Raw genomic sequence first — 27827 nt, 5'->3', positions numbered from 1 at the left:
AGGATTCGTGAAGCATTGATCAACAGAAATAGACCACGCAACTGAGAAGAGGACAGCTCACCCCCAAGGGGAATGACAGAATAACCTTCAAGCCACAGAACCTGAGCAAGGATAATCATTCCGGTCCCAATTGAAGATAGGGCCCCACCCCATGAAGAAGGGAATAGTCAAGTTGTCATCGATTGTTCCCTCCAATCGGGCACCCTGGGAGGGAGGGCCAACCCCCTCCTCCCTGGCACCATGGGACTCATCCCACTAACTGGTCCCATGCAGGAGAAAAGTCGGCGCCAATGCAAAAGGAACACTCAAGTGGACCTACTCCTTAACCAAGACACCAAAACCCAACCAGCCGCATCATACGCCAGATAAACCTTAACTTCGAAGTAGCTCAGAGGAAAGAGACATGCAAAATAACAGGCCCAGCAGAGGATTCAACATTTGAGGCCCCCCAGAAGGGAAAGAGAAGGAAGAAAAAACAAAAACCATCAGAACCAGTCACTCGGATAACAGGGAATCAATGTCCAACAGCCTCCCGAGACACAGCAACAAGGAGGAGAGGCTGCCAACAGTCAACACTGTGGGCATCACACATACCCAAGGAACAAGCAGGATATCGACCAAGTACACTGGTCAGCCCATCCCCCAAGTCTCATGCACCCAGGGGGCACCCCCAATCTCAGTGAGGACAAACCAACCCCAAATATCCAATCCCTCTCCCTGATCTGGACCCCCATTCAACCCCCAAACGAGAAAGGGGAGGTGACAACTAAGAACACCCCCATCCCTGAACCACCAGAACCACAAGGGACAACCACAACCAGAAGTGAAGCTGCGCACAAATCTCATTTCCCACCTGCCAAATGAGGACAAGCACACAGACTACCACGCCCAAAGAAAAAGACAGCACCAAGAAAACAACAACATGATCAACAGAGAACAACGTCCAAGGTAACAGACTAACAGTAAGGCAGTCCCCAGGACCTGGTCGCACAAAGAAAACAAAAGCCAAGGACTAAGCAAGACCAACGATCACCTCCCAGTACCACCCAAGGAGTCTGATGACCGAAGCATGAGACACCTCCACGACACTGTCTCACCAACACCCAGGCGATCCACAGCCCAGGCCTTGGCCGGGGTGGGGGAGCGATCCACGCAGCTCAGCCACTCCCAACCCCCCATGACGAGCACCAGGAACAGGACAACACAGGACCAGTAGTTGGTTTGCCAAACTAATCCTGGGTTCCATTGACAGGACATACTGAGTTCTACCGAATCTGACCCATCCAGCCCGCAAATAAAGACCACCGAAACATGGCAGTCATCCCCCAAAACCCACCCAGAAACCCCTCTACCACTAGGCCCCAGGACTCACCCAACCCGAACCACCTTCCCTCCTTCAAATCCTTCAGGGTGGATGACACATCATGTAGCAGGGGCCCCCACGAGGAAGTGCTCTCCCAAGTGCAAGACACTTTTCGTGCGCCTTCATAAAAGTACCCCGCAGAGCCCAGACTTTCAGGCCAAGACAACATATCTACTGTCAGCCATCATCTGATGCACACCGCACTGCTGAGGCGAAAACCCATCGCACAGCAGCCGCGCCACTGCAAGTTGGGTGCCACCCCAGTCGCCACGGACAAATTCCTCTGCTTTTTCTCATACAGGCTCTGACCAAACACTTTCCAGGACACAGCACACATCATAAAACCCAAGGAATGGCAATCGTGAAACACGCACCATGATGAAAAGATGTCCCAAAAGATAAGCGGAGGGGAGCCTGTGAAAACACAGCTGTTCCCGTGCCCACGCCATGTGATACCCCAGCTTCATGCTTACTGATAGCTGCATTCTCTCAGTTGCAGGTCTTAGCATTTTCTCCAGTTCCTCAAGATAACTGCTGCAGAATATGGATCAAATTGTTCAGAGTTGGGACAGAATTTGCATCAAAATAACAGCACAGCTAATGGCATTCATGACTTGTGTAAGTGTTGGTTGAGGAGTGGGATAGAGGTGCGACGGCAGAGTCTCTCAACGCAGTCTGTATTGTAGGCTCACCTGAGTGGGTTTGTGATCTGTAGGCCTTTCGGGATCTTGTCTGCTTTCTTGCATCTTTGTAGAAGCTTGATGTCAGTGTCCATATGTGCGATCTTCTTAGAGATCCTTTCCACTTTGAATCGGTATCTCCACATTCCAACGCTGGCATTTCCACATCTGGTTTAGCATAGTGGGCTAAACAGCTGGCTTGTAATGCAGAACAAGGCCAGCAGCGCGGGTTCAATTCCCGGACCGGCCTCCCCGAACAGGCGCTGGTATGTGGCAACTAGGGGCTTTCACAGTAACTTCATTGAAGCCTACTTGTGACAATAAGCGATTATTATTATATCTTGTGTAAGTGTTATAGAGCAACCTTGGATGACGAGAGATTCACCATTAAATGCCAATATTGAGAAGTTGCTGTCTGACTTATTCCACTGTTATTAGATTTGTAAAAATGGCAATTAATGATCTGTCTCCATTGACGGACATTGACATGAATTTGTTGCACTTGTACGGTAGGTATGAGCTAAACCTACGACGTATTTAGGACTAGTAATTGTAATGCAATTACTCTCTTAACAATGTGAAAATTAATAAGTGGAGGCTCATTCCTTTAGGTTTTGAATTTTTGGGGTAGATTTTAAATAAGTAAATTAAATTTTGTCTCCTCTTCCCAATAAGCCTTCCGTCCCTCCCTCCCTTTTTATTTCCATACCTGATGGACAGTGGACTTCACCCACACTTCAATTCACCCTTGTTCTCAGTCCTCCTTTCACCGTTTATTTCAAAATGCAGAAACCTCAGTGAGAAAAACAGGATAACCAAAAGTTTATCAATTTAACCACTGTGCTGTCATCAGTTCTTACTTTCAGCAACTTGTGAACACAATTTGTTGAACTGGGGATTACAAAGGCAAACCTAACACCAGGTGTAGTTAGGTGCCCTGTTACAGGAAAGTCTGTCCCATTGTGATTGTGACTCCCTGGGCCTTCTCTCTCGCTCCTTCTCTCGGGAGAAGCTTTCCTGATAGTTGAATCGTTTAAAGGACCGGCAGTGATTCTACCTTGAGCTTCGTGTTTGTTTGATCAGAAAGGAGTCCTCCACACATGGTTGAAAAATGCACTCCATCCCTTTCATCCACTTTCACTTTATCTCTCTGATTGTTTATTTTGGTGGTAGTGGATAGCAATGAAGTAATACAGCTGTTCAGGTGTTTGAGCAAGTTGTATTAATATTAATATTAATGTGAAATGTAATTTGAAAAAAAAACACCTCTTTATATATTTACGTTCTTCTGTTTATCCTCATCTCTTTGCCGCATTCTTTGTCTTATAGAACCTGCTGTACAGAGGCAGGCCATTCGGCTCAGCCATCCATGTTAATGTTTACGCTCCACTCTAGTCTCCTTCCTTTTTTTTCTTTTAACTTGATCGGTATCACCCTCTGTTCCCATCTCCCTCATGCTTATCTAACCTCCTCTTAAATACATCGATATATACTATTTGCCTCATCTGCTCCCTGTGACGGCGAGTTTCACATTCTTATCACTCTCTGTGTAGAACACTCCATTTGATTTCTTGGTCACTTTCTCAAATTGATTTTAGGTTAGCTCTTCCCACAAGTGGGAACACTTTCTATCTCAATCTTCCATAAAGTCCTGTTCAGTCACCCCTCACTTTCCCCCTTGCATCTCTCTCTTTCCGATGGGTATAATTTCACATTTCTGGAATTATCCGTGTAAATCTTATTGGTAATATTTCCCCCCGTGCTTTTTAATAATATGGTGATCAGAGCTGAACCCAGGATTGTTCGAAGCCCGGTTGGTGTTATAACGGGATGCAAAGATCCAAGAATGGAAACTTAGCTCAAAAGACTGCACTTTTATATTTTTTTATAAAACGTGGAGGAACAGAGATACAGGACCACTAATTAGTTTAAGCAACAAGAACAAAAATGTATTAAACAAGAAAAGTTGGATTATACAATATTCCTTTGCTTCCCCTTTTAACAATTACACACAGATTTTGGGATTAACACGAATTACAAAGTACATCTTAAGGTACAGCAGAACAAGGCCAAAAGCGTGGGTTCAATTCCTGTACCAGCTGAGAATTCTGAATTTTCCCTCTGCACTACACCAGTGTTTTTCAAACTTTTTTCCCGGGGACCCATTTTTACCAACTGTTCAACCTTTGGGACCCAATCCGGCCGACCCTTGCGTCGTTTTGCAGGCCGCTCGCAGTCGGCATTGTTAAAAGCCGGCTGCTGTGGCTGTTGCGCGCCAATTTGCGTAATCGGGAGCGCCGTGATAGAAGGCTCCGCAACTCTCCCGACATCCGCCCGCGACCCACCCAGGGGTCGCACCACCGACTTTACAAATGCCTGTACTGCACAACTAGGTAACCATGTCCAAGGCAGTGGAGACCCTGTCACCAAGGAGAAGAAGAATCATCAAGACACCCAACAACAAGGTGTGGGAGGGGCACGATCTCCCCCACCTTGCCTCAAGTCACAATATTCTAAATTGAGAACAGCATGCTACCTATCCAAGCAAGGAAAAGGAACTCCATAAGAGAGTACATCAGGATTAGTCAAAGAAGCCAGATATGGACCAGCACCATATGCCATTGCAAAAAAAATACTGGAACAGAGCCATGTAGCCTCATCAAGAGACAAAATACTGCCTCTCCTTACCTGGCCTGGCCTACATGACTCCAGATCCACAGCAATGTGGTTGACTCTCAGATGCCCTATGAAATTGCCAAGCAAGCCACTCAATTTGGGATGGATAATAATTCCCATGAATGAATTTACAGAATGAAAAGCTGCCCAATCATAGTGCTGCATTTATCTGAAAGCTGAGAGGTAAAAGGAAAGAAGAGACTTTGGATTTAAATTGAAAAAAAAAGGAGAAATGTTCTGTAAGCACATCAGAAAGACACAGAGGGCCGCACAGTGGTTAGCACTGCTGCCTCACAGCGCCAGAGACCCGGATTTAATTCTGGCTTTGGGTGACGATGTGGAGTTTGCATGCGTGTCCCGTGTATGTGTGGATTTCCTCCCACAGTCCAAAGATGTGCAGGTTAGATGGGGTTAGGGGATAGGGCAAAGGAGTGGGCCTCGGTAGGGTACTCTTTCAGAGAGTCTGTGCAGACTCAATGGGTCTTGCCCTGTAGGGATTCCATGGACCTGACTTCAGAAAGGAGGGCATTCACAAGCCACTATATAAGACCACGAGGAGGAGGGCGCCTTTCTCTCTCACTGAAGAAGGACTCCAGCAAAGCAGATCCACAGCATACAGACCCTGATTCCAACCCTGCTGCCCACAGGCCACTACCTCCCCAGTGGAACGCTATCTCAAGAGGCGAAGCAGACAAGGAGCCCCAATTTTAGGGAGGGAAACTCAATCCACCACCCAACAACACAGTTACTCCTGCCTCAACCCACCTGATCGAGTGACCCCTGCCGCCACCCACGTAGCCAAGAGAATATTGAAGAAGACAAGTCAGGCACTGATTAACAGACCACACCCAGCCATGCGCCATCACATATTTCCCCTTGCTCCAACAACCCCAGGGATTCCAACCACAAAAAGGAATCACAAGGAACCCAGTCCTCTCTCGGGTACATGATCGGGCCAGACCTCTGTAGGAGATGAGCGCGGATTCTCTAAACCCAAAGTAACAGAAATACAAAAGAAAGTTCAACACTGCTAACTTTACCTGGGGACTGTCTTCAACTTTAGTGAGGACTATAGCCATGCCACCCACCACCTCACTAACCTTCCACTCACCACCCTCCTTCTCTATAAATAAGGTGAGGGGTATCTACAATGCATTCCCTTTTTGTAAATGCAAGGATTGCAGCACCTGAAAAAAGATAAGAATATGCACAATGCTCATGTCACATTACCAATTTAGTATGTTTTTTTGCCAGAACAGTGTAACAGGCAACCATAATCTCTGTGTTTATTTGATACACCATCGTCAGCAAAAATGACACTAGCGTAAAATCAACGACAAGGTCACGAGAATAAAACTCCGGATTATTGGTGAACTGTAGGATAATAACACCATTAATGGAGTGTGGACAGATGGACAGGTCAAAGCCATGGCTGGATCGTCGAGCAAGATTCAGGATCCCTCCAAAATGTAATCGACTGATGCATTTTCACATCTGTCATACCTTAGCAAGAAACGTAGGCCCCGGCAGGATGTCTGGGTATCTCCAACACCTTACGACAAGCATTAAGGACAAGACCATGTAAGATCAGTGGTCTGGGTCCCAAACCGACCCTAGGCATTGAAGACAAGATGCGATGAGCTCCGCCTAGCTTGAAACACCCATCCCTCAAATCGAGATTGTGAACGCAACCAACTCTCACATTCGGCCAGGTATTCATATCCCGCTCCCTCAAGACCGGAAGCACGAACACTCCTGTCTAGACCCAACTCCCTGAGTCGCTCAGGATGAACGGAATACCATGCAGCAGGATTTCCAAGGACTGACGACGGGTCCCTACCAGGGAGTTTGTCCTATTGAGTAAGAAGATTCTCTTCTCCGCTTCCACTATTCTTTTGATGATATTCCACAGTTATTAAATGAGCACAATAACCTGCACCACAGAGCTGAGATCATTGTGCAAAACATCATTCATAATGGCAGCCATTATCTTTTCATTTAGTGTACCCAATTCTTTTTTTCCCCAATTAAGGGGTAATTTAGCATGGCTAATCCACCTACCCTGCACCTCTTTGGGTTGTGGGGTGAGACCCTTGCAGACACGGGGAGAATGTGCAAACTCTTCACAGACAGTGAGCAGCCATTATCATGATGCCTAGGCCCGCTCACAAGCAAAACCGCCACCCCAGCTGCCTCCGGGGCCCCAATCAAACTAGGAACTTTTTTTGGACTTATCTTGGCACCTCGTCAAATTCCAGCCAGGTCTTTCAGGGACATAGTACAAAACATATACTCCAAATGCAAGTAATTATGGGATGTGCATCAGGATTTTAAAAATAAGGATTAAAAGATGAGTAGAGCTGGAACCCATGAAAACGCAGTCGCTTCCAAGTTCACATCCATACATTATTCCTAAAGTTCACCAATACAAATATAAATCCTTTAAACTTTGTTTTTCTAAGGCGTCTAACTAAGATTTGATACAAGTTTATCATCTCTACTATTCTATTCCCCTGAAAATGTACCCTCGTTCAGGGTTTTATGAAGTGCGGGTCACGACCCGTGGGCGGGTCACAGGTGGGTGTCAGAAGGGTCGCGGAGTTAAGGGTCGGGATGTTTATGTGCCAGTCTCAGCGCTGGATTTCCGGGTCATCCTTGTTTCCAGTCATACGATCACACTGCTCTCCTGCTCAGGCCTGAAGAGAGAATTTAAGGTAACGCTTAGTTGAAGGAATTTGCTTCGTAAATATCTCCCTGGCTTTCCTCATGGCCAAGCAGGGATTTTAACTGCAGTGTTTTCGTGCAGCCAACAGCTTTATTTGAAAAGTCATTGTGACGGGATTTTGGGTTTGAATCCAGCTACAAGTCCATCCTCTTGTTCTGTCGTAAGTGATTGCTTGGCGTTGTGCTGAAGACACACGAGCCGTGAGGTTGATATTTGTCTGGAACTACTGTTTAAATAGGATATTGTAATTATTCCCAGCATTTGCTGCAAGCTGAGTTGTGTGTGGAATTCTAGTTCAGGACCAGAGATTTTTAATGAGAGAATAATAGGCTCGACACCTTGTTTCTGTTCCCTCCAAATTTAGTTTAGGCAACATGTACAGACGGTGAGAATTTGAAAGCCTGTTCTGACCAGGGTAAGGAAGATTGGAATGTAGGGACGAAAGTAGAAACCTCATACGCTGCAGGAAAGGATGCCCCGAAGCGTGGTACATTGGCGTGACCATGCAGATGCTGCGACAACAGATGAACGGACAATTGCCAGGCAGGAATGTTCCCTTCCAGTCGGGGAGCACTTCAGCAGTCAAGGGCATTCAGCCTCTGATCTTCGGGTGAGCGTTCTCCAAGGCGGCCTTCAGGACGTGCAACAACGCAGAATTGCCGAGCAGAGACTTGTAGCCAAGTTCTGCACACATGAGTACAGCCTAACCGGGACCTTGGATTCATTTTGCATTACATTCACCCCCCTACCATCTGGCCTGGGCTTGCAAAATCCTACCAACTGTCCTGGCTTGAGACAATTCCCACCTCTTTAACCTGTGATTATCCCTCTCTCCAGTTGCTCCGTCTGGACCTGCAGACTTCATCACGTGCAAAGACTTGCATTCAAAGTATCGTATTGCATCTTTGACTTTGTCTATATAAATGTTTCTGGAACCCACCTATTCATTCACCTGAGGAAGGAGCACTGCTCCGAAAGCTAGTGATTCGAAACAAACCTGTTGGACTTTAACCTGATGTCGTCAGACTTCTTACAGGGTTATCAAGGGCGAGGGACAAATAGGGCCACAGGATAAAGAAAAGTTTGGATGATTAAAAATGTTGAAAATGCATGCCTAAAGGCTTTGTATCAACGTGCACGAAACATGTGGAATGAGGTAAGTCCCAAAGGTAAGCCAGCGTGGGTCCCAAAGGTTGGCCAGTTGGCAAAAGTGGGTCCTCAGGAAAAAAAAGTCTGAAAAACACTGCCCTCGTTTTGCCTTTTTATGGCCTTATTAATCTACGTTGCTACTTTTAGTGATGTGTATACTTGTACTCCCACATCCTTCTACTCCATCCATTTGACTTGCTTAGTTAGATATCTTGTTTCCCCTTAATTGGATCAATGCTGTTTCCCTCGACCAGACCATGTGGTAGCAAGTTCCACATTCTGACCACTCTTTGCATAAAGAAGTTTCTCTTGAATTTACTATTGGATTTATTAATGGCACTCCTATTTATGGCTCCTAATATTGGATTTCCTCAGGTGTGAACAGCTTTTCGATGTCAATGCTATCAAAACACTTCATGATGTTAAAAACCTCTTATTTTCTATTTGCTTTTGGGTTTAAAAACAAAATGCTAACTTTTGCATGATTTAATATTTCTCCAAAACCAGACTTTAACTCATCATTGCCTTTACTTCCCTTCTTGTATTTTCTTCCCTTCTGCCCTTGCATTGAGGCTTCTTTGTGCACAATAAAACATAGACTTTTGTTTAGTTCACTCAAATGAAAATTCTTCTTGCAACCAGTGCAACTTGTTAAAATTCCTATTTGTGTTCCTTACAAAAGGAAATGGTACAGTAAAGCATTTGTGTTATGTTTATAACATAGTGTGCGTACTGTAACATACGGCTCCACAGAGCAGTACATGCCAGGTGAAGTAGTTAAAATACCTACTGAAAGTTAATCATTGTGTTGAGTGCTAGCCGTGGATGTTGAGTAAAGTACTATTTAGCCCTTTAAGAGCTCAATGAGGCGGGAGTTACTTTTACTGTTATCAGTGGGGCTGTGGACACTTAAGTAACCCTTGAGCCAAAGGTCAGCAACTGAAGTGCAGGACAAAGCAGTTTTGTTTTACCCTGGGTTTACTGAGGCTTTAGAGACTGGATGTTCACAAACCTTTTGGTATACAGTTACTGTCTGTTACACTTTGGATCTTTGTAGAATATCTTGACACTTTAATGAAATAAATGAGGGGGCATTGGATGATCTTATCCTGATGAACAATGATAAGCTGTTAATGGACAAGAGCATCTTCCATCTGAGGGTTAAGTTTCCCAGCCACAATGCAGTCTATGGTTTGTCTTTGTTGGATTGTCAGCCTAATGACAATGCTGACTTGTCTGTAATGTCAATGGAATCTTGGTAGGCACTATGTAGATCTGCTTGCTTGAAGAGTTGCAAGAATTTTTAGTATACCAATTGACCACAGTGGAGTATAAAAATTATGTGTTAAATTATTTTATCATGTTTACTTTAAGGCAATGAAATCAACATATGATGTTTCATCGTAGATGAATGCATATCATACAGTAAAGCTATCAAATAACTTGATTGAAAATATTTTAAAATCCCACCAAGTTTGCTCAAACAAGAAGAGAACTATTTCCTCGATTATACATTAATGTCCTCTGAAATTTCTGAAATCAAACCATAATTTGTTTTCTTTTGTTGCTTTGAACTGTTGGCTACTGTGGGTTTCAAACTGGATGCTCTGTAGTTCTGTCTCCCACAAGTCCTGAAAGATGTGCTCGTTAGGTGAATTAGACATTCTGAATTCTCCCTCAGTATACCCGAACAGGCACCGGAGTGTGGCAACTAGGGGAACTTCATTGCACTGTTTCTGTAAGTCTACTTGTGACACTAATAAAGATTATTATTATAATAACTTGCACATTAAATACTTAAAAACAGAGAATAATATACACATTCGCTAAATGTTGACATGCCAATGTTCTGTCACTGGGTATTGGTGCTGTGGGTTAAAATCCTGCCCATCTACCTGTGGAACTTGGGATAAGGATGTTCTTAACTGATTCCACTTGACACGTCCTCCCTTGCTTTTGAACTGAGAATGCAGCAGGCATCAATATGTATACTGTGGTAACAATAACCATTGCATTCACAATATTATTGCCCACAGAGATGGCAATGTTAATCTTGCATCATTCTGAGAAAACTGGGCCATTCAAGCTTCGTAATCCATGTAACTAGCCCCCCCCCCCCCCCCCCCCCCCCCCCCCCCCCCCCCCCCCAAATTGTGTTTTAATTCGTGGACTATTGGAGATTTGGATTAAGGGTGTTGCTGTAAATGCGATGTTGTCATGAAAAGGATTCTGATTGGTTTAACCATCTTGGGGTTGGCAGCTCATTTTGGAGAGTTCTGTCTCCTGTGTACAGGATGGGCCACTGGGTATGTTCCAAAACACCACCACCAAAATCGGGACAATTGCACTGGTAAGGACCAAGAAAAAAATAAGATCCAATGCAGCGTTTGTGCTGTTACAAATACCCATCTTTGTATTTTTCCTCACTTTCTGCTCTTTTCCTTCAACCAATTGTTATCTTTCCTCCTTTTCAGTCACTTCTGCCTTTTCTACTTCACTGTTCTCACTTTCTTCTCTTCCCATTTATTTCAGTTTCTTCAATTTTTACACTGCAACCTCCAGCACTGGTCCCTCATTCTCATCCTTTCACTGCTCCCCATTTTACTCCTTCATTTTCTTCCTCCTCCCCCTTTTCTTGTTTAATACAGCTCACTATATTTCTCTGTATCCCTACATTACTCTGCTTGTTACTATCCCTGCCTGCCCATTTTGTCTGCCTTTTTGTCTTTCTCCTCTCTTGATTCCATGGACGCTATTTCCAACAAGAGCAGGGAGTTATTCCCAGTGCCCTGTCGCGCGCCCCCCCCCCCCCCCCCCCCACACACGCACACACACACACACACACACACAACTCTGAGGCTCAATTCAATTAACTATAAAACAATTCATATAATTTTATCTTTGTCCACGGCCTTGATTTGGCCTCTATTAGAATACTGTGTTAAGCTTTGGTTTCCTCACATGGTTGTTTTGATCAATGCTTTGGAGAGGGCACAGAGGAGGGACCTAAGATTAACTTCTAGTTCAGGGTAAGCAGTGGATGGGTTTTTATATGTTGGAGAATCAGAGACAGAATAAAAGGAGCAATATTCATACGCATTGAGTACAAAGAATTTGCATGCAATCTTTTGTATTTTACTTGGATTTATGATATTTAGAAAGAATTAATTGTATTAATAATGAATGCCAGTGGTTCCAAAAGTGGGGTACCTGTACACCTGGAGGTATGACATATGTCTCTTGGGGGGTAACTTTCTCTTAATTGTGTAAGGGTGGATTTTCAGGTATGCTTATAGGGATATGTGAATTATTTTCTGACCTCGCCTCCTTTTCTCTGGATTCCAGGGGTTCTCAAATGCAAATGTCGCTGCTGTTCAAGCTACATGCTGCCACTAATCTTGCTTGCTACAGCTTGATTCTCTTTTGTGCTTGCTGTTAATAGGCACACTAATGAGATGCAGTAGTGCCTATTGCCAGCAAAACACGAGAGAGAAACTGTCTGTGATTGGAGGAGCAGTGGGAAGATGAGTGATGGCGCATGAGCTTGGTCACTGGTGCGGCAGTAGCTGTTGGCCGAAACACTGTTCGAGTGGAGGACACAGCTGCTTGACCTGCAAGCCAGTGGACAGTTGGGTGAACATGGCCTGTCTGGCTGAGATTGTGAAAGATTTTATATAAATGCAAGATAGACAGTTCATTGGCTGTGGGGAAATGTTTGGCAGGCAAAGACGAGGCAAGCAGCAAGGAGATGAAATGAACAGTCAGTATTTCTTTGAGGTTTCTTCCCCCCCCCCCCCCCCCAAGTCATTTTTTTGGGAGATTTTTTAAAAAAGTTTATTTTTGGTCAGGTCATCAGGAGAGCTTCTGTACTCTTTTTTTTTTTCAAATAGTACCATTTTTATCTTTTATGGACATATCTCTACACCAGCTCTTCTGAAAGATGGAGCCTTTTACAATGCAGCATTCCCTCTGTGCTAAAACATCACCCTGGATTGTGTGCTTAAGTTACTGGTGAAGGGTTTGAACCCATCTAGAATCATAAAACGTTTACGGCGCAGAAAGAGGCCACTTGGTCCATTGTATCTTTGGCCAAAAACCGGGTCACTCAGCCCAACCCCACCTTCCAGCATTTGATCCATTGTCCTGTGGGTTACAGCACTTCAGGTGGTTATCCAAATGAGTTGAGGGGTTTTGCCTTGACTACCCTTTCGGACATTGAGTTCCAAACCCTTACAAGCATCTGAGTGAAAATAATTTTCCTCATTTCCCTTCTAATCCTTCCAGCATTCACATTTTTCCATAAGTAGAGGGATCAATAACCATGGGCATATCATATATATATATGGTAAGAGATAGAAGGATAAGAGGGAAGTTGAGGAGAAACCTTTTCACCCAGAGGTTGATGGGACTCTGAAACCTACTGTCTGAAAAGGTTGTTAAGTCAGAAACTCCTTTGTAACTTTTAAGTATTTAGATATTCACATACGCTCCAGGGCTATGGGCCAAATACTGGAAAATGGGACGAGTGGAGTCAGATCTTTGTTGATAGTCGTGGACATGATGAGTTGAATGGCCTCCTTCTGTGCTGAAACATCCATCAATTGTAGCTCGGCCCTCTAGTCACTGACCTCTCTACTAAAATAAATCAACTCTTCCCATCCACTCTATCCAGGCCCCCTCAATTCTGTACATCTCAATCAAATCTGCCCTCAGCCTCCTCTGTGCTAAGGCAAACAATCTCCGACTATCCAATCTTTCTTCGTAGCTGCAATTTTAGAATCCTGGCAATATCATTGTGAATCTCCTCTGTACCCTTTTCACTGCAATTACACCCTCTCGGTAATGAGGGGACCAGAGCTGTACACAGTACTTAAGTGGTGGCCTAACTAATGTTTTATATAGTTCCAGCATAACCACCCTGCTTCTCATCATCTATGTCTTGACCATTAAATGAAAGGATTATATGTTCCTTCTTAACCACCTTATTGACCTGTCCTGCTACCTTCAGGAGTTTGTAGCCATTTACTCCAAAGTCCTTCACTTGCTCTGCACCTCTAAGTGCTCTTCTCCCTTTTCTATATTGTGATCTTCTGACTCAAGCAAAAGAACTACCACTTTGTGAAGCTGGCACTGAATTTTAGATGTAGATCAAGTAACTTGAGCCCTTGAAGACGTACTGTAAAAATAATTCTTGAAGTGGAGTTTAACTTAATTGTTGAGAGGGAGAATTGGTAATTTTTTAAATCAGCTCTCTGCTGAAGGACAGCCACGTCTGACACTGCAGGTTCTTGACTTGGAGATGCAACTTTTAATCCTGTTTCAGAAAGTAATTTTTCTGTGTTCCACGTGATAAAAGGGAACCCCAGCTATGCAGATCTTCCGTATTTGAACTGTTTAGATGACTGGGTGGGTTGACTATGAGCAGCACTGGTACACTTGAGGTAAGGTCATCCTGAAAGGTCAAGGAAATTATTACATGGATTTGAAGTTGAGAGAAATTCTGAAAATACAATTAAAAAATCTTACCTATGTGATGCAGTAACCAAAGGTTTCTGGTTTATATCAAATAACATGATTGAAATTCTGAATATTTCCATTAATGACATGGACCATGAATACTATAATGCTGAATACAATTCTTGCTGTCTCCTTACAACATCCAAGAGTATTTCTGTATTGATACATGCACAAAATGAAGGCCAGGCGACCTCTGTTAGGTGAGAGAAAATCAGATGCAAGTTATTACACCTCACAATGGGTGGGCACAGTAAGAAGCCTGACAACACCAGGTTAAAGTCCAACAGGTTTGTTTCGAATCGCTAGCTTTCGGTGCGCAGCTCCTTCCTCAGGCGAATTATTCAATCTATCTCACCTTCACACCTTTGGACTGTGGGAGTAAACGAGAGCACCTGGAGAAAACCCACGCAGACACGGGGAGAACGTACAAACTTCACACAGGTGGTGACCCAAGACTGGAATTAAACTCTGGTCCCTGGCACTGTGAGGCAGCAGTGTTCACCACTGTATTTTTTACTTTCAGAAAGAGTAGAATGTTCCTTTTTGTTTGAATACTCGCTTTGTAGAGATGAAACAGGTTCCCAAATGATGTGCTTCACATTGCGGTTTTAAGCCTACTTGGAAAATCCCTGAAAGGAACCCAGTCTGGAATGTTTGTTACTGCTTTGTGCTCCTCCAGTTAAAGGGGTAATTAACATATTGTGGAGTTTTGTGGTGACCTCGCTTCGTGAAATATCCAGGAACAATTGATGTTGCAAATCCATGCCAAGAGTTGTTGGGAAAATCGTGTTATAACTGCTGTAGCGAGAACTTTTCTCGAGCATTTTTACAGATGTATTTTCTTAAATTTGAAACAGATGTGCTCACACATTAATAGTAAACATCAGTCACTGGAGGATCTCATTAGGTGTGTTGTGTTTTTGAATGGAGTTTGTTACACAACATTATACCAGGATGATTTGGCCCCTTTTAAAATGACGGTGTGCTTTCTTTCTTGAAATTATAAAATAATGCACCCCGTTACAAAAATTGTTTCTCTTAATTGATTTCTAAAATATCTTTACTTGCAGATGCCATTTTATTGTAATGGCTAGACTGATCTTCAAAGGGTTGTCACTTCATTTGTTCTTGTGTTTGCCGGAAAAGAAGTATTTCTGCTTCACTAAGTTTTACTGGATGCATAGGGTTTACTATATTGTTACGTAGAATCACATAAAATTTACAGCACAGAAACCGACTGTTTGGCCTAACTGGCCTCTGCTGGTGTTTATATGCTGCATATTGTCATGTGAGAGTACGTTTAAGAAATGGGTGTTTATAAATGGGTATGTAGATAAATATCTGTAGTGAGAGTACCTTTAAGAAATGGGTGTTTATTACTATAGTGATGTCAGAGAGTGGGTGGAGCTGGGCTGTCTGACAGCTTTTTACTTTCGTTTTATGCTGTTTGCTGCAGGGTGTGTTTTAGTTTTGTTTTCAGAGCTGGATAGCTGCAGTCACAGCCAGAAGGTGTATGAGTCTCTCTCTGTAATCTAAAGACTGTAAATCGATCCTTTGGTGATTTAAAACTAATAACTGCTCTCAGTAGTTACTTTAATCTGATGTGCTGCTGGTTAAAGTTTTATTTTAAAGTTTTATGGATACTAAATGGATAGTTTAAGGATTACTTAGTGTTGTATTCTTTGGGGGTTATATTTGAATTGGTGGTTGCTAAGGTGTTCATTGTATGTTTTAAAAAGGTTAACTTGTGTTCATAGAATAAACATTGTTTTGCTTTAAAAAATACCTTTCCCTTTCTTCTGTTCCACACCTGTAGAGTGGGCCGTGTGCTCCCCATACCACAATCTATTAAATGTTGTGGGTTAGGTGAACTCCATGATACACTTTGGGGCTCTCTAAACCTGGCCCATAACAAATTGGGGGCTCGTCTGGGATAAAAGTCTTATCTATTGGATTGGCTTAGTGAACTTAAAGACAGTGAGGGGTGAGCATATTGTGGTTGCTTTTCAGGTGAGGTATTCCAGTTTAAGTGGGGAGTGTGTTGTGAACAATGGCTCTTTCAGAGGCTCTGAGGTTTTTGGGGTGGAGACGGTCACTCGCAATACCTTACCGACAGAGACTAAAAGCAGACTGTTAGATTTGGCAAAAGATATTGCAGTTAACATTACCTGACAAAATCCGAACAGAGAAAGTAATTATGGCGGTGGCTAAGCATTTAAAGTTGCCTGAGATACAGTTTCACTCATTGGAAATGGCAAAAATTCACTCATAAATTAAACAAATGGAACATGAGAAAGAATTACAGCAGCTTGAATACGAAAGAGAGGAAAAAGAAAGAGAGAGAGAGCGGAAAAAGAGAGAGAGGAAAAAGAAAAGGAGAGAGAAGAAAGGAGAAAAGAAAGAACAGCCCTAGCAGAACAAAAAAAAGAGAAAGGGAGATAAAGATGAGGGAAAAAAGATAGAGAGAGATTGAACTTCAGAAAATGGCCGTGAAAAATGACAGCCAGTTAAAATTGGCAGATGTAAAGGGAAACATACAGTTGGATGATAGTGATGAGGATAGTGAGAAAGAGCGTCAAAGTCGAAGGCTTGGTGGGAATCTATTTAAATATGTCCAAGCATTGCCAAGGTTTGATGAGAAGGAGGTAGAAGCCTTTTTCATTTAATTTGAGAAGGTAGCTAAACAAATGAAATGGCCACAGGACATGTGGGTATTACTGATTCAAACACAGCTGATAGGTAGGGCTCATGAAGTGTTCGCATCACTACCGGAGGAGGTATCTGGGACGTATGAGGAGGTGAAAAAATCCATCTTAAGTGCATATCAACTGGTGCCTGGAGCCTACAGGCAAAGGTTTAGAAATTTAAGGAAAGAATGGAGTTTGAAAGGCTCAAACAGAGTAATTTTGATAGATTGATAAGGGCTTTGAAAACAGACCAAACGTATGAAGCTCTCCGAGAAATTATACTTTTGGAGGAGTTTAAAAATTCAATTTCTGATGTTGTGAGAATTCATGTGAAAGAACAGAGGATTAAAACTGTGAGGTTAGCAGCAGAAATGGCAGATGATTATGAATTAGTTCATAAATCAAAGCTTGGTTTCCGACATCAGTATCCGCCTGTGAGGGATAGAAACTGGGGACATGAGAAATACTCAAGTGGTAAAGGTAAAGGTGATCTGACGGGGGATAATAAGGAGAGTGTACCTCAGGTTAATTTAGAAATCCAGGAGGGTGGAAGGGACATGAAAAGTTTCAAATGCTTTCACTGTAATAAACAAGGCCATGTAAAGTCAGTGTTGGTGGTTGAAGAAAGGCACTGGGAAGGCTGATGTGGTAAAACAGGATAAAACAGTGGGATTTGTTAAAGTGGTAACGGAAAGCCCAAGTGAAGCGAAGGAGGGGCAAAAGATTGTACAGCCTGATCAAGAGGTGGTTGATAAGAAGGTGCCAGATCTCTTTAAATAATTTACTCGTGTGGGTAAAGTTTATTCATGTGTATCAGGAGGAGCAAGTAAAGAAGTCACAATTTTAAGAGATACGGGAACTAGTCAGTTCTAATGGTAAGAGATGAGGAGTTATGTAGTTTGGGAAGAATGTTGCCAGAAAATGTGGTAATATCTGGAATTCAAGGTGAGAGGAGTAGTGTTCCATTATATAGGTTGGAAAGTCCAGTGAAGAGTGGTGAAGTGGTAGTAGGAGTGATAGAGAAACTATCTTGTCCAGGAATACAGTTTATCTTGGGCAATGATATAGCTGGATTGCAGGTGGGAGTGATGCCTACTGTGGTTGATAAGCCAGTGGAAAATCAGACAACTGAAGTGTTGAAGGACAAATATCCTGGGATTTTTCTGGATTGGGTAGTAACAAGGTCGCAAAGTCACAGGTTAAGACAAGAGGAGAAATCGGAGAGTGAAGATAAATGTGAAGTGCATTATCAGAAACGATTTTTGATCAGATGGTTGATAAAGAACAGGTAGAGGACGAGGCGGATATTTTTAGTTCAGGAAAATTGGCGGAGTTACAACAGAAAGATATAGAAATAAAACGGATGTATCAGAAAGCATACACGGAAGAGGAATCTGAGTGTATATCAGAGTGTTATTACTGTAAAAGTAATGTCTTGATGAGAAAATGGAGACCTTTACGTATGCAGGTGGATGAAAAGTGGGCAGAAGTTCATCAAATAGTACTGCCGGTAGGGTATAGAAAGGAGGCATTGCGAGTTGCACAGGAGGTACCAGTGGGAGGTCATTTGGGAATCAGGAAAACTCTAGCTAAAATCCAGAAACATTTTTATTGGTCTGGACTACATAAAGATGTAGTTACATTTTGTCAATCATGTCACACATGGCAAGTGATAGGGACACCTCAAGCGGTGATAAAACCAGGGCCCTTAATACCCATTCCAGCATTTGAGAAATCGTTTTACAAGGGTCCTAATTGATTGCGTAGGACCGCTTCCTAAAATAAAAAGTGGGCATCTATATCTTTTGACTATAATGGATGTGTCTACTAGGTTTCCAGAGGCCATTCCAGTATGTAATATTACAGCTAAAAAGTTTGTGGAGGAGTTACTTAAATTCTTTACTCGATATGGACTACGTACAGAAATACAATCGGATCAAGGATTAAATTTAACCTCAAGGTTATTCAAAGACGTTATGGATAGCTTAAGAATAAAACAATTTAAATCAACTGCATACCATCCAGAATCTCGGGGAGCGTTAGAAAGGTGGCATCAGACATTAAAGACAATGTTGACGACTTATTGTCAAGATTATCCGGAGGATTAGGATAAAGGAATTCCATTCGTACTGTTTGCAATTAGGGCTGCATCTAATGAGTCAACCAAATTCAGTCCTTTTGAACTAATTTTTGGTCATGAGGCAAGAGGACCACTTAAATTGATTAAGGAAAATTTGGTGAGTGAGAAATCAGAACTTACATTATTGGATTACGTGTCAAATTTTAGGGAACGATTAAATAGAGCAGGTGAATTGGCTAGACAACATTTCAAAGTTGCACAAAATATGATTAAACGAGTCACGGACAAGAAATCCAAAGTTCGTAGTTTTGCCAGTGGAGATAAAGTTTCAGTGTTGTTACCAGTGGTATGTGAACCTTTAAAAGCTAGGTTTTGTGGACCTTATCAGATTGAAAGGAAATTAAGTGAGGTGAATTATGTGGTAAAAACACCAGATTTTACGAACACTCACCGAGTGTGTCATGTGAATATGCTTAAAAGGTACTTTGAAAGGGAAGGAGAGAAAAAGGAGGTTTTAATGATTCTAACTCAAAGTGACAAACCAAATCCAGATGATTGTGAATTTGGCATACCTCAAAATAATTTGGAAAATAAGAATGTTCTTAAAAATTGGGATAAATTGTTGAGTTACCTTCCAGAGGAAAAACAAACTGACCTGAAAGAGTTATTGATATCACATGGGCATATTTGTGGAGATAAATTGGGAAGTACTAAAAGGGCTACACATGATGTAGATGTGGGAAAGACTGTTCCAATAAAACAACATCCATACAGACTTAACCCGTTAAAATTGGCACAGGTTAACAAAGAGATTGAGAGTATGCTTAAAGAGGCATAATTGAAGTGGGTTGCAGCCAATGGAGCTCACCCATAGAGATGATACCTGAACCAGACGGTACCCAACGGTTGTGTGTGGAGTATAGAAACGTTAATGCAGTTACAAGAACGGACTCTTATCCTCTCCCACGTTTGGAGGATTGCATTGAGGAAGTGGGACAATCAACTTTTATTTCCATATTGGATTTACTTAAAGGTTACTGGCAGGTACCTTTATCCGAAAGGGCAAAGGAGATTTCATCTTTTGTGACTCCAGATGGTATATACCAATTCAAAGTTATGCCATTTGGCATGAAAAACGCCCCAGCCACATTTCAACTGTTACCTACCAAAGTCGTCAGGATTACCCAATTGTGCGGTATACATCGGCGATCTGGTAATTTTCAGCCAGACATGGAACGAACATTTAAAACATCTGATGGAGTTATTCGATCGACTTCAGGAGGCGGGTTTGGTGATAAACCCGGCCAAAAGTGAATTTGGAAAAGCTGAAGTCACTTTCCTTGGCCATACAATCCGTCAGGGTCGAAAGGTCACAGGATGTGAACCCAACAGTTATTGAGGAGTTTCCGATGCCCTCAAGACAAAGGGAAATAATGCGATTTCTTGGCATGAGTGGATTTGATCGAACATTTGTGAACAATGTTTGTAGCGTGGTGGCTCCACTGATAGACTTGCTGAAGAAATGTCGAAAATGTCAGTGGCAGTGCACTTTCAACAGGCATTTGACTGCCTGAAAGCTGTGATAACCAATGCTCATGTGTTGGAGAATTACAAGGGACTCTGTAATCAGATTGAACTAAAGTATCTGACTTGAAAGAGAAATGCCGAGGCGTAGAGAAATGGATGGACCGTGCAGAGACCTTGTTCAAAGAGACTGTCAATCGAGAAGGATACCTGTTTGCGTGTGTTGTTTTTTTTTAAACAAAAAATATATTTACTGTGTGCATTTCTTAAAGGATAGTGAAAAGGTGAACAATGAAACCATCATGAAGTTGATGGGTTTTTTTTCTGGGGGGGGGGAGGGAGGTGTCATGGGAGAGTACCTTTAAGAAATGGGTGTTTATAAATGGGTGTGTATATAAATATCTGTAGTGAGAGTACCTTTAAGAAATGGGTGTTTACTTCTGCAGTGATATCAGAGAGTGGATGGAGCTGGGCTGTCTGTCAGTTCTTTATTTTTATTTTAGGCTGTTTGCTGTAGGGTGTGTTTTAGTTTCGTTTTCAGAGCTGGATAGCTGCAGTCACAGCCAGAAGGTGTACAAGTCTCTCTCTGTAATCTAAAGACTGTAAATCGATCCTTTGGTGATTTAAAACTAATAACTGCTCTCGGTAGTGACTTTAACCTGATGTGCCTCTGTTTAAAGGTTTTTTAAAAGTCTTATGGATGTTAAAAGGACAGCTTAAGGATTACTTAGTGTTGTATTCTTTGGGGGTTATATTTGATTTGATGTTTGCTAAGGTGTTCACTATGTTTTAAAAAGGTTAACTTGAGTTCATAGAATTAACATTGTTTTGCTTTTAAAAATACTTTTCCATTTCTGCTGTACCATACCTGTAGAGTGGGCCGTGTGCTCCACATACACCAATCTATTAAATGTTGTGGGTCAGGCGAACACCATGATACATTTTGGGGTTCTCCAAACCCTGGCCCATAACAATATTTAGCGTCCTTTCAGACTACTTTGTCTAACCCCTATCTGCATAGCCTTCTGTTCCTTTTTCCCCTGTGTACCTATCTAAATTCCCAATCAATACGTCAATGCTGTTTGCCTTTTGAAGGACAGATGATGTTAATATGGGGAGTGTTTGTTTAAAAGCTATTGATGCTTTGTCCAATGTGTTGTAACAAGAGCCAAAAGGCTGACATGCAGTCATATCAGTTTTGCATTACATCTTTAAATTTCTGAGCACTTAACAATTATTGTATATAAAATGGCAACTTTGATAGTTTTAACTAAACTTTAATCTAGCTCCTTTTTGCGCAAAAATTATACCTTAGCCAGGAGGCTTTACAGAGCCATATCAATAGTTCTGTTGCAATCTGACGAAAATAATGGTGCTTCATCTATTTTAGCAGTCACTGTGCTGTTTTGGAATAAAGTAAAACAATATAATTTTTTGTCTGGATGCCCAATTTTCTAGTATTTGGAAGAGCTGGTCAGTTTTGATATCATAATTTTTTAAGTGTATTTATCCATTATTAACATTATACATTTTAATTCCCTGTTTCTGTTGAGTGCCAATTACACGAGCGAAAGTTAGTTTTCTAAAGAAAATACATTTGTGACGTTCTTGATTTGTGTCTGTATGTTTAAGTATTGACATGTTTAATCAGCATCAATTAACTGTCAAGAATGCAATGAAGTATAGCTCGATGACGACGAAGGAGTTGTGCTGTTAAATTAAATGGTCTGAGCGTTTGCTTGCTGTCACTGTCACAGTTGACATTAATTATTGATAGAAGCTGACATAGCGCATGTGCTGGTAGCAATGACTGTAATATAAGCTAGAAACTGCAGTGTACTGGGGAGAGTAACAAAGGCTGAACCTGTGGCATGTAGGCCATTTCACTTCTCCGTTTTATTAAATAGTCGAATTATATCTGTATTGTTCCATTACTTACAATGTAACACAATGAGTCGTCAAGTTTCCTTTGATCGTGTACCTCCACAGGAACTGCACAGGAGAACCCCAATCCAGCCAGAGTCGGCAAAGACGAAGGCTCTTCAAACGGTTATTGAAATGAAGGTAAGACCAATTTACGATACTTCAACAGGTTGCTTGTAGCGTGATGCTGAAAAACGATGCATGTCACTGCTGTTAACCAATTAATTTGAAACTCTGGTAACAGTCCTGTGCAAGTTTCATATTTATTTAAAGCCAACTTTTGAATTGATAATTTGCTTTGAAAGACAAATTAGTACACTGTATGCTTAAAGCTCACTGGGAAGCAGTGGTGACATTTGTCAAACGCATCAATATAGCAGTCCAGGCAATGTTTATTTGCCTGATAAATGTCCAGGAATTTACTTCTAAGTTTGCTCCAGTCTAAAAGGGCAGCTGGTATATAATTTTTGACCGAATATGGAAAAAATAGAATTCTCAAATTCCATTATGTATAAAAAAAAACTTCCAAAACATTAACGAATTAGGAAACTTCCATTGGCAGATGAATATGAAAGCACCAACAAGAAGTGAAGGGCACACAAAAAATACGGACCCACGATGTTTAGTTTTTACAATACAAATTATGCCAATTTGGCTGAAATGATACAGGATGCACACTCACGATCACGCTGCTTTTATTGGAAAGCTGGCATGCGTTAAAATGTTCTATTAAAGCTGGGTTGGAGAAAAGATGTTCCTATTTTATTTAATAACCTAATCAGTTTAAAATAATTGCTTAATTTCTGTAAATTGTCAGATATTGATAACTTGTAGTTAGCAAGACGCATTCACATTTTGATGAAATGGTTGGTTTTCTTGTTCTTGTTTCACTTTCCTACCGATTTCCTCAAGGCCCAGTGGCTTTTTCAGCCGAAACTATAGCTTCACAATTTGTAATTTTGCTTTTATTGGATGTTACAATTTTGGGTTTTTGAAGTACCATTTCTGTCTCTCCTCAACAGTTTCTGTAAGTGAATGGTTTTCCCAGAAACTGCACTTTAAAAAAAAAAAGACTTTCCAGGTGCATGAAACATAATTATCCTATTTGAGGTCATTTATTGACTAGGTTAATTGAAGTCATTTATCAACTCCGCTAATCATAAATTGACCACTATCATGCTGCTTGCTTTGAAGCAGCAGAGTGTTAAACTCAGACCAGAGAGGGCACATCTGAAGCAACTATTCAAAACAACGCAAATTAAATGGAAATCTGAAAAATAAAAACATGAGCAATTCATCAGATAATAAGCAGTGTGATAAATGCACAAAAAGAAAGAGTTCCTGTTGGGTAATTGGCCTTTTCAAGAAATGTCTTCCAAAAGAGTTAGATTTTGAGACATTTGCACTGGATATTTCCCTTGGGACACAGCATTAATGGTCACTTCCATAAGTGGATCTCCAGTTTCTTATAAATGAAAATCCGCCTCAAGATGCCCATTATATCTAAATAGCTAGCGAGGCCATGGATTAAATACCCATGTCATTCTAATTCAATTTATTGAAATTCTTTGGATAAGCCAACTATCTGTATCACCTTCAGTCTCTCTCAACTGGCAATACAGGCTTCCAAAGGAATTCTGATCCCAAAGGAATTAAACATTGTGCTTAGAACTGAAATAGTTTGTTAAACTGCTGGCTCTCGACTCCTTTTCCTGATTGGTGAAGCACAGAATCCTGTCCCATACTGACAACAACCATTTGGTCATCAATCCAGGGCTTGCTTGTGCTTTATTTTCCAGTCCTAGCTGCATCCTATTGTGTAGTCGGACCATAACACCTTCAATATGCCCATTTAAAGCTGTTAATTTGCAGTTGCTGAAACCCATGCTGCTTTCATTTGAGTCCATGCAGGATATCTCCGCTGAACCGCAAGTACATCTGTGGTTCTGAAAACACTTTGAATCTGACCAATTCTGTATTTTTGCACACTGGCTATCCCCACGTATGTGGTTGCTCCAAAGAAAGGACCACCATGACCACACAACCCCTATGTTTGCCTCACATTATCTGTCACCTGAAGGTGGATATAACTGTTGCAATACCTCTTCTGTGCCCAAACGCGCACACGCTTATTACGCTGAAGTTGGTTCCTGAAATGGACTGCACGCCTTTGCAGAATTGGCAATTGTTGATTTGTGACCCACTATCACATTTTAAGGTGAAGTATCTGTTTTGGGCTTGGGTCGGCCACATGGCTCACATAAACATTTTAAGGGCCGAGCCTTATTTGTATGCCTTGTACTGCTGGTGAGGTGCAGGCATCTTCTACAGCTCGTCGGTTGTGGGAGGTTAGGAAATCAATAAGCCTTCATTCCGGGAAGGCAGTTAGGTTTGATTGACTTAACTTGATTTAATTTTCTGTTTCCCCACCCTCCTCATGCCCTCGCCACAAAAACAAAATGCTGTACGCTCAGGGGTGGTGCCTTTTGAGGCATGGTGGTTAGACTGACAAATGCCTGAAAATTGCAATTCAGGTCCTACAATTGGTGCAAGACTTAAATTGCCATAGCTTTTAGGTTGCTGCACATTTATAAGTTCCCTACATTCGGCAAGAACTTGGTGTCAATCAGATTGCTAAAGCCCTCTGATTTTCCTTACTGGTTGCCTATTTTTTTCAGATGAGAACTGGGAATCTGGCAGTCGAAAATAGCAGGTCCCACCCCCAACCCTTCCCCAAAGCCTTCAAATCTGCCTGTCCTAGTATTTCTGTGTCCTGCTTTAATGCAAGCAGGTCCGCTGATTCAGCAAGTCTTGTGCACCATCTGACTTCCCACCTGTGGAATAGTTTCCTGGCATTTAGAAGGCCAGAAAAATAATCATGTAATTGCTTGAGAGGCTCTTAGATCATCTGGAGCTGGTATCCGGAATCAATCCTTTAACTTTAATTAATTCAGTGTTTTTCTAATAACACATTCAATGGACCTAACCACAATTTCTAAGTACCCTCTAGCTCCCAACACCAGTATTCTGTATGTACCGAATGGAGCATTACAGAAATCATAAGCAGTGAGGACAGCGCGGTTTATTCATAACCTGTGGTAATTCTGAGTGGTTACTGGTTAATGATGCAAGTTGCCTTCCCCAAACATCTTTGAATTACCAAGCCATACGTATTACAAAGAGACACACACACAAAAAATGAACCATTCCATTTCTGTTATCTGATTGGATTTAACAAATTGTCCTGTAGAGGATTATTGGCCAGTGCAATGATATCCTTGTGCTGGACTTGCTGATGCTGTGGCATTCTGTGCCAATTCAATGTATGATGATGCTCTTCTTCCTTCATTATCCGTTACTTACCATTTTCCTCTACCGTGAATATATGTAGACCGTCTCCAGCTTAAATCTACATTGGTATTCACATCTGCTTCACGTTGTGACATTTATCTCTTTCCGTGCTTTTCCTTGTGTTGTAACTTCCAATCTTGACAATTTTTTTGACCAGTGGACACACCCGTGCCTTTCCAATTGGCCTGTCCAATCGAGCTCTCCAAGTTTTCTCCAACCCTTTATTATTTTACCCATGAGCTTTGACAAGCTTTTCCTTCATGTTGACCATGTTTTTATTTTCTCACTCCTTTCACCCTTTCTAATCTCAGCCCTTCCCTTGTCAGTTTAAAAAATATATATATATTCCCCACAAAAGGGGAAATAATATTGAAGTAAACTATTTTTAACATATAGCATACCTTTTTGTTTTGAAGTAAAACTCACTTTCACTCAAATCAATCAGTGTCTATAGTGACTTTGACAGTGTGGTTTTGCCTGCCAGAGGCTTCAATTCCTTGGATCATGTGGCTGTTGCTACCAGTCCCAGGGTAAAGTTATTTACTGATTAATTATTATTTCTGCCCCTGGCTTGTTGGAACTGAGAGCCTCCAGCATTGAGTAACTTAAAAATGTAGAACTGAAATGTTTTAAGTACCTCCCATCACTGGATGGAAATTGAATATTGCAGCATTTCTAATGCTATACTTATTACAGCGCTCATATGATTTTGGACCCGATAAAATATGGCAGGTATGTTAACTTGAATTTCGAGACCGGCTGTGTGTATGTGTGTGTGCGAATGTCTCCCATTTCCTTTCTTCAGTGGAAATCCTTGCAGAGAGATGTAAGTATTGCCACAATAGGGATATGTTGCTGCTAAATTTATACACCCCTCTTGTTAGGCTTGTTCAAGACCAAGTGTTAATATCCAGGTTCATTAACTATCTGGCACTTTTCAATATTTTCGTGTTCGTGATTTGTAAAAATGTTTTATGTGGCATGTGGAAATCCAGTTTAAATGCATTGTTATAATATGCTTCAGTATTAGTATCCCTGTGCTATATTTTTATTGTGGCATCCCTTACCGAAAGATAGGCTTTGTTTTTAAATATAACTTTGTTTTATTTATTTTCATAACTGTGTGAAGAGATGGTTGTTTGAGTTTGTTTTGCATTTGTGTGCAACAGATCTTTAATTTAATTAGATTAGAAACAGCTAAATTAAATTAGATAAAATTGCTGATTTCAAAATCAATTAATTTGGTGCATGCTAACTGTGTGTTTTGTGTTGTCTGCTCTGATGATGACTCAGCGTTAATGTAACATGGTATCAAAGTTGAAAAATTTGTGCCAAATTGCATTGAACAATCAATCTGCCTGAGCTCCAAAAAGCGTAATTTCAAAATAGTTCCAATTATGATTTTCCTTTTCAAGGGAAACCAAATACGAGGATCGAAACATTTATGCAATGAAAACCAGGGAATGTTGGAAATACTTAACAGGTCATGAAGCATCTGTGGAGATAGCAATTCCTAAGTTTTAAGGCCCATGGCCTATTGTTAGGATTAGAAATTAGATATTTAACATGTTTTAAAGAATTGCAGAGATGGGGAGGTCTTACATGGGGTCGAAAGGCAAGAGAGGTCACCATTCGTGTGCAGTTTGCACATTCTCCCTTTGTATGCATGGGTCTCATCCCACAACCCGAATTGGCCACGCTAAATTGCCCCTTGATTTAAAAATAAAAGAAAGGCAGAGAGATTAAATAACAAGGGATGATGATGTAAGGAGATGGTAATGGGACAAGTAAAAAAAAAACACAAAGGATTTGTGCAGAGGAGGTGCAAATGTGGATAGCTGAACTCCCCAACAGTGGTTGTTTGAAGAATTGAGTACAGAGGTTGTGATTTTTAATTGTTGAATCTGGTTGTGTGTGGAAGACTGTAAAGTGCTTAATTAACAGAAGTTACAATCCCAGTTGATACTACTGGATGGGAAGGTCACAGAATGGAATTCTGGCTCAAAAGACCTTAACTTTTACATTTCTTTTTAGAAAATGTGTGTGAACAGAGTCACAGGAATACCAATTGGCTTTTAACTGCAGAATGAAAAAAACATTTAATAAACATGAAAAGTTTGACTGTGATGCAACACCCCTTCGCACCCACTGA

The 27827-nt window shown here is 41.5% G+C and overlaps 1 protein-coding gene across 13 annotated transcripts in view; it reads left to right on the top strand.

Moving 5' to 3' along the window:
- The window catches only part of LOC119974015 (ERC protein 2), a 1008595-nt gene that overhangs the window by 212842 nt on the left and 767926 nt on the right, over window positions 1-27827 (top strand). For all 13 annotated transcript variants that reach the window (XM_038812801.1, XM_038812804.1, XM_038812800.1 and 10 more), the window contains one exon: window positions 22391-22465. In XM_038812801.1, the coding sequence (XP_038668729.1) occupies window positions 22391-22465 (75 nt within the window). The remainder of the gene's footprint in view (window positions 1-22390; window positions 22466-27827) is intronic.

The sequence above is a fragment of the Scyliorhinus canicula genome, chromosome 11, assembly GCF_902713615.1.
Source record: "Scyliorhinus canicula chromosome 11, sScyCan1.1, whole genome shotgun sequence".
NCBI classification, from domain to species: domain Eukaryota; kingdom Metazoa; phylum Chordata; class Chondrichthyes; order Carcharhiniformes; family Scyliorhinidae; genus Scyliorhinus; species Scyliorhinus canicula.
The sequence above is the reverse complement of the archived record's forward strand: the minus strand, read 5'-3'. Positions and strand labels throughout refer to the sequence as shown.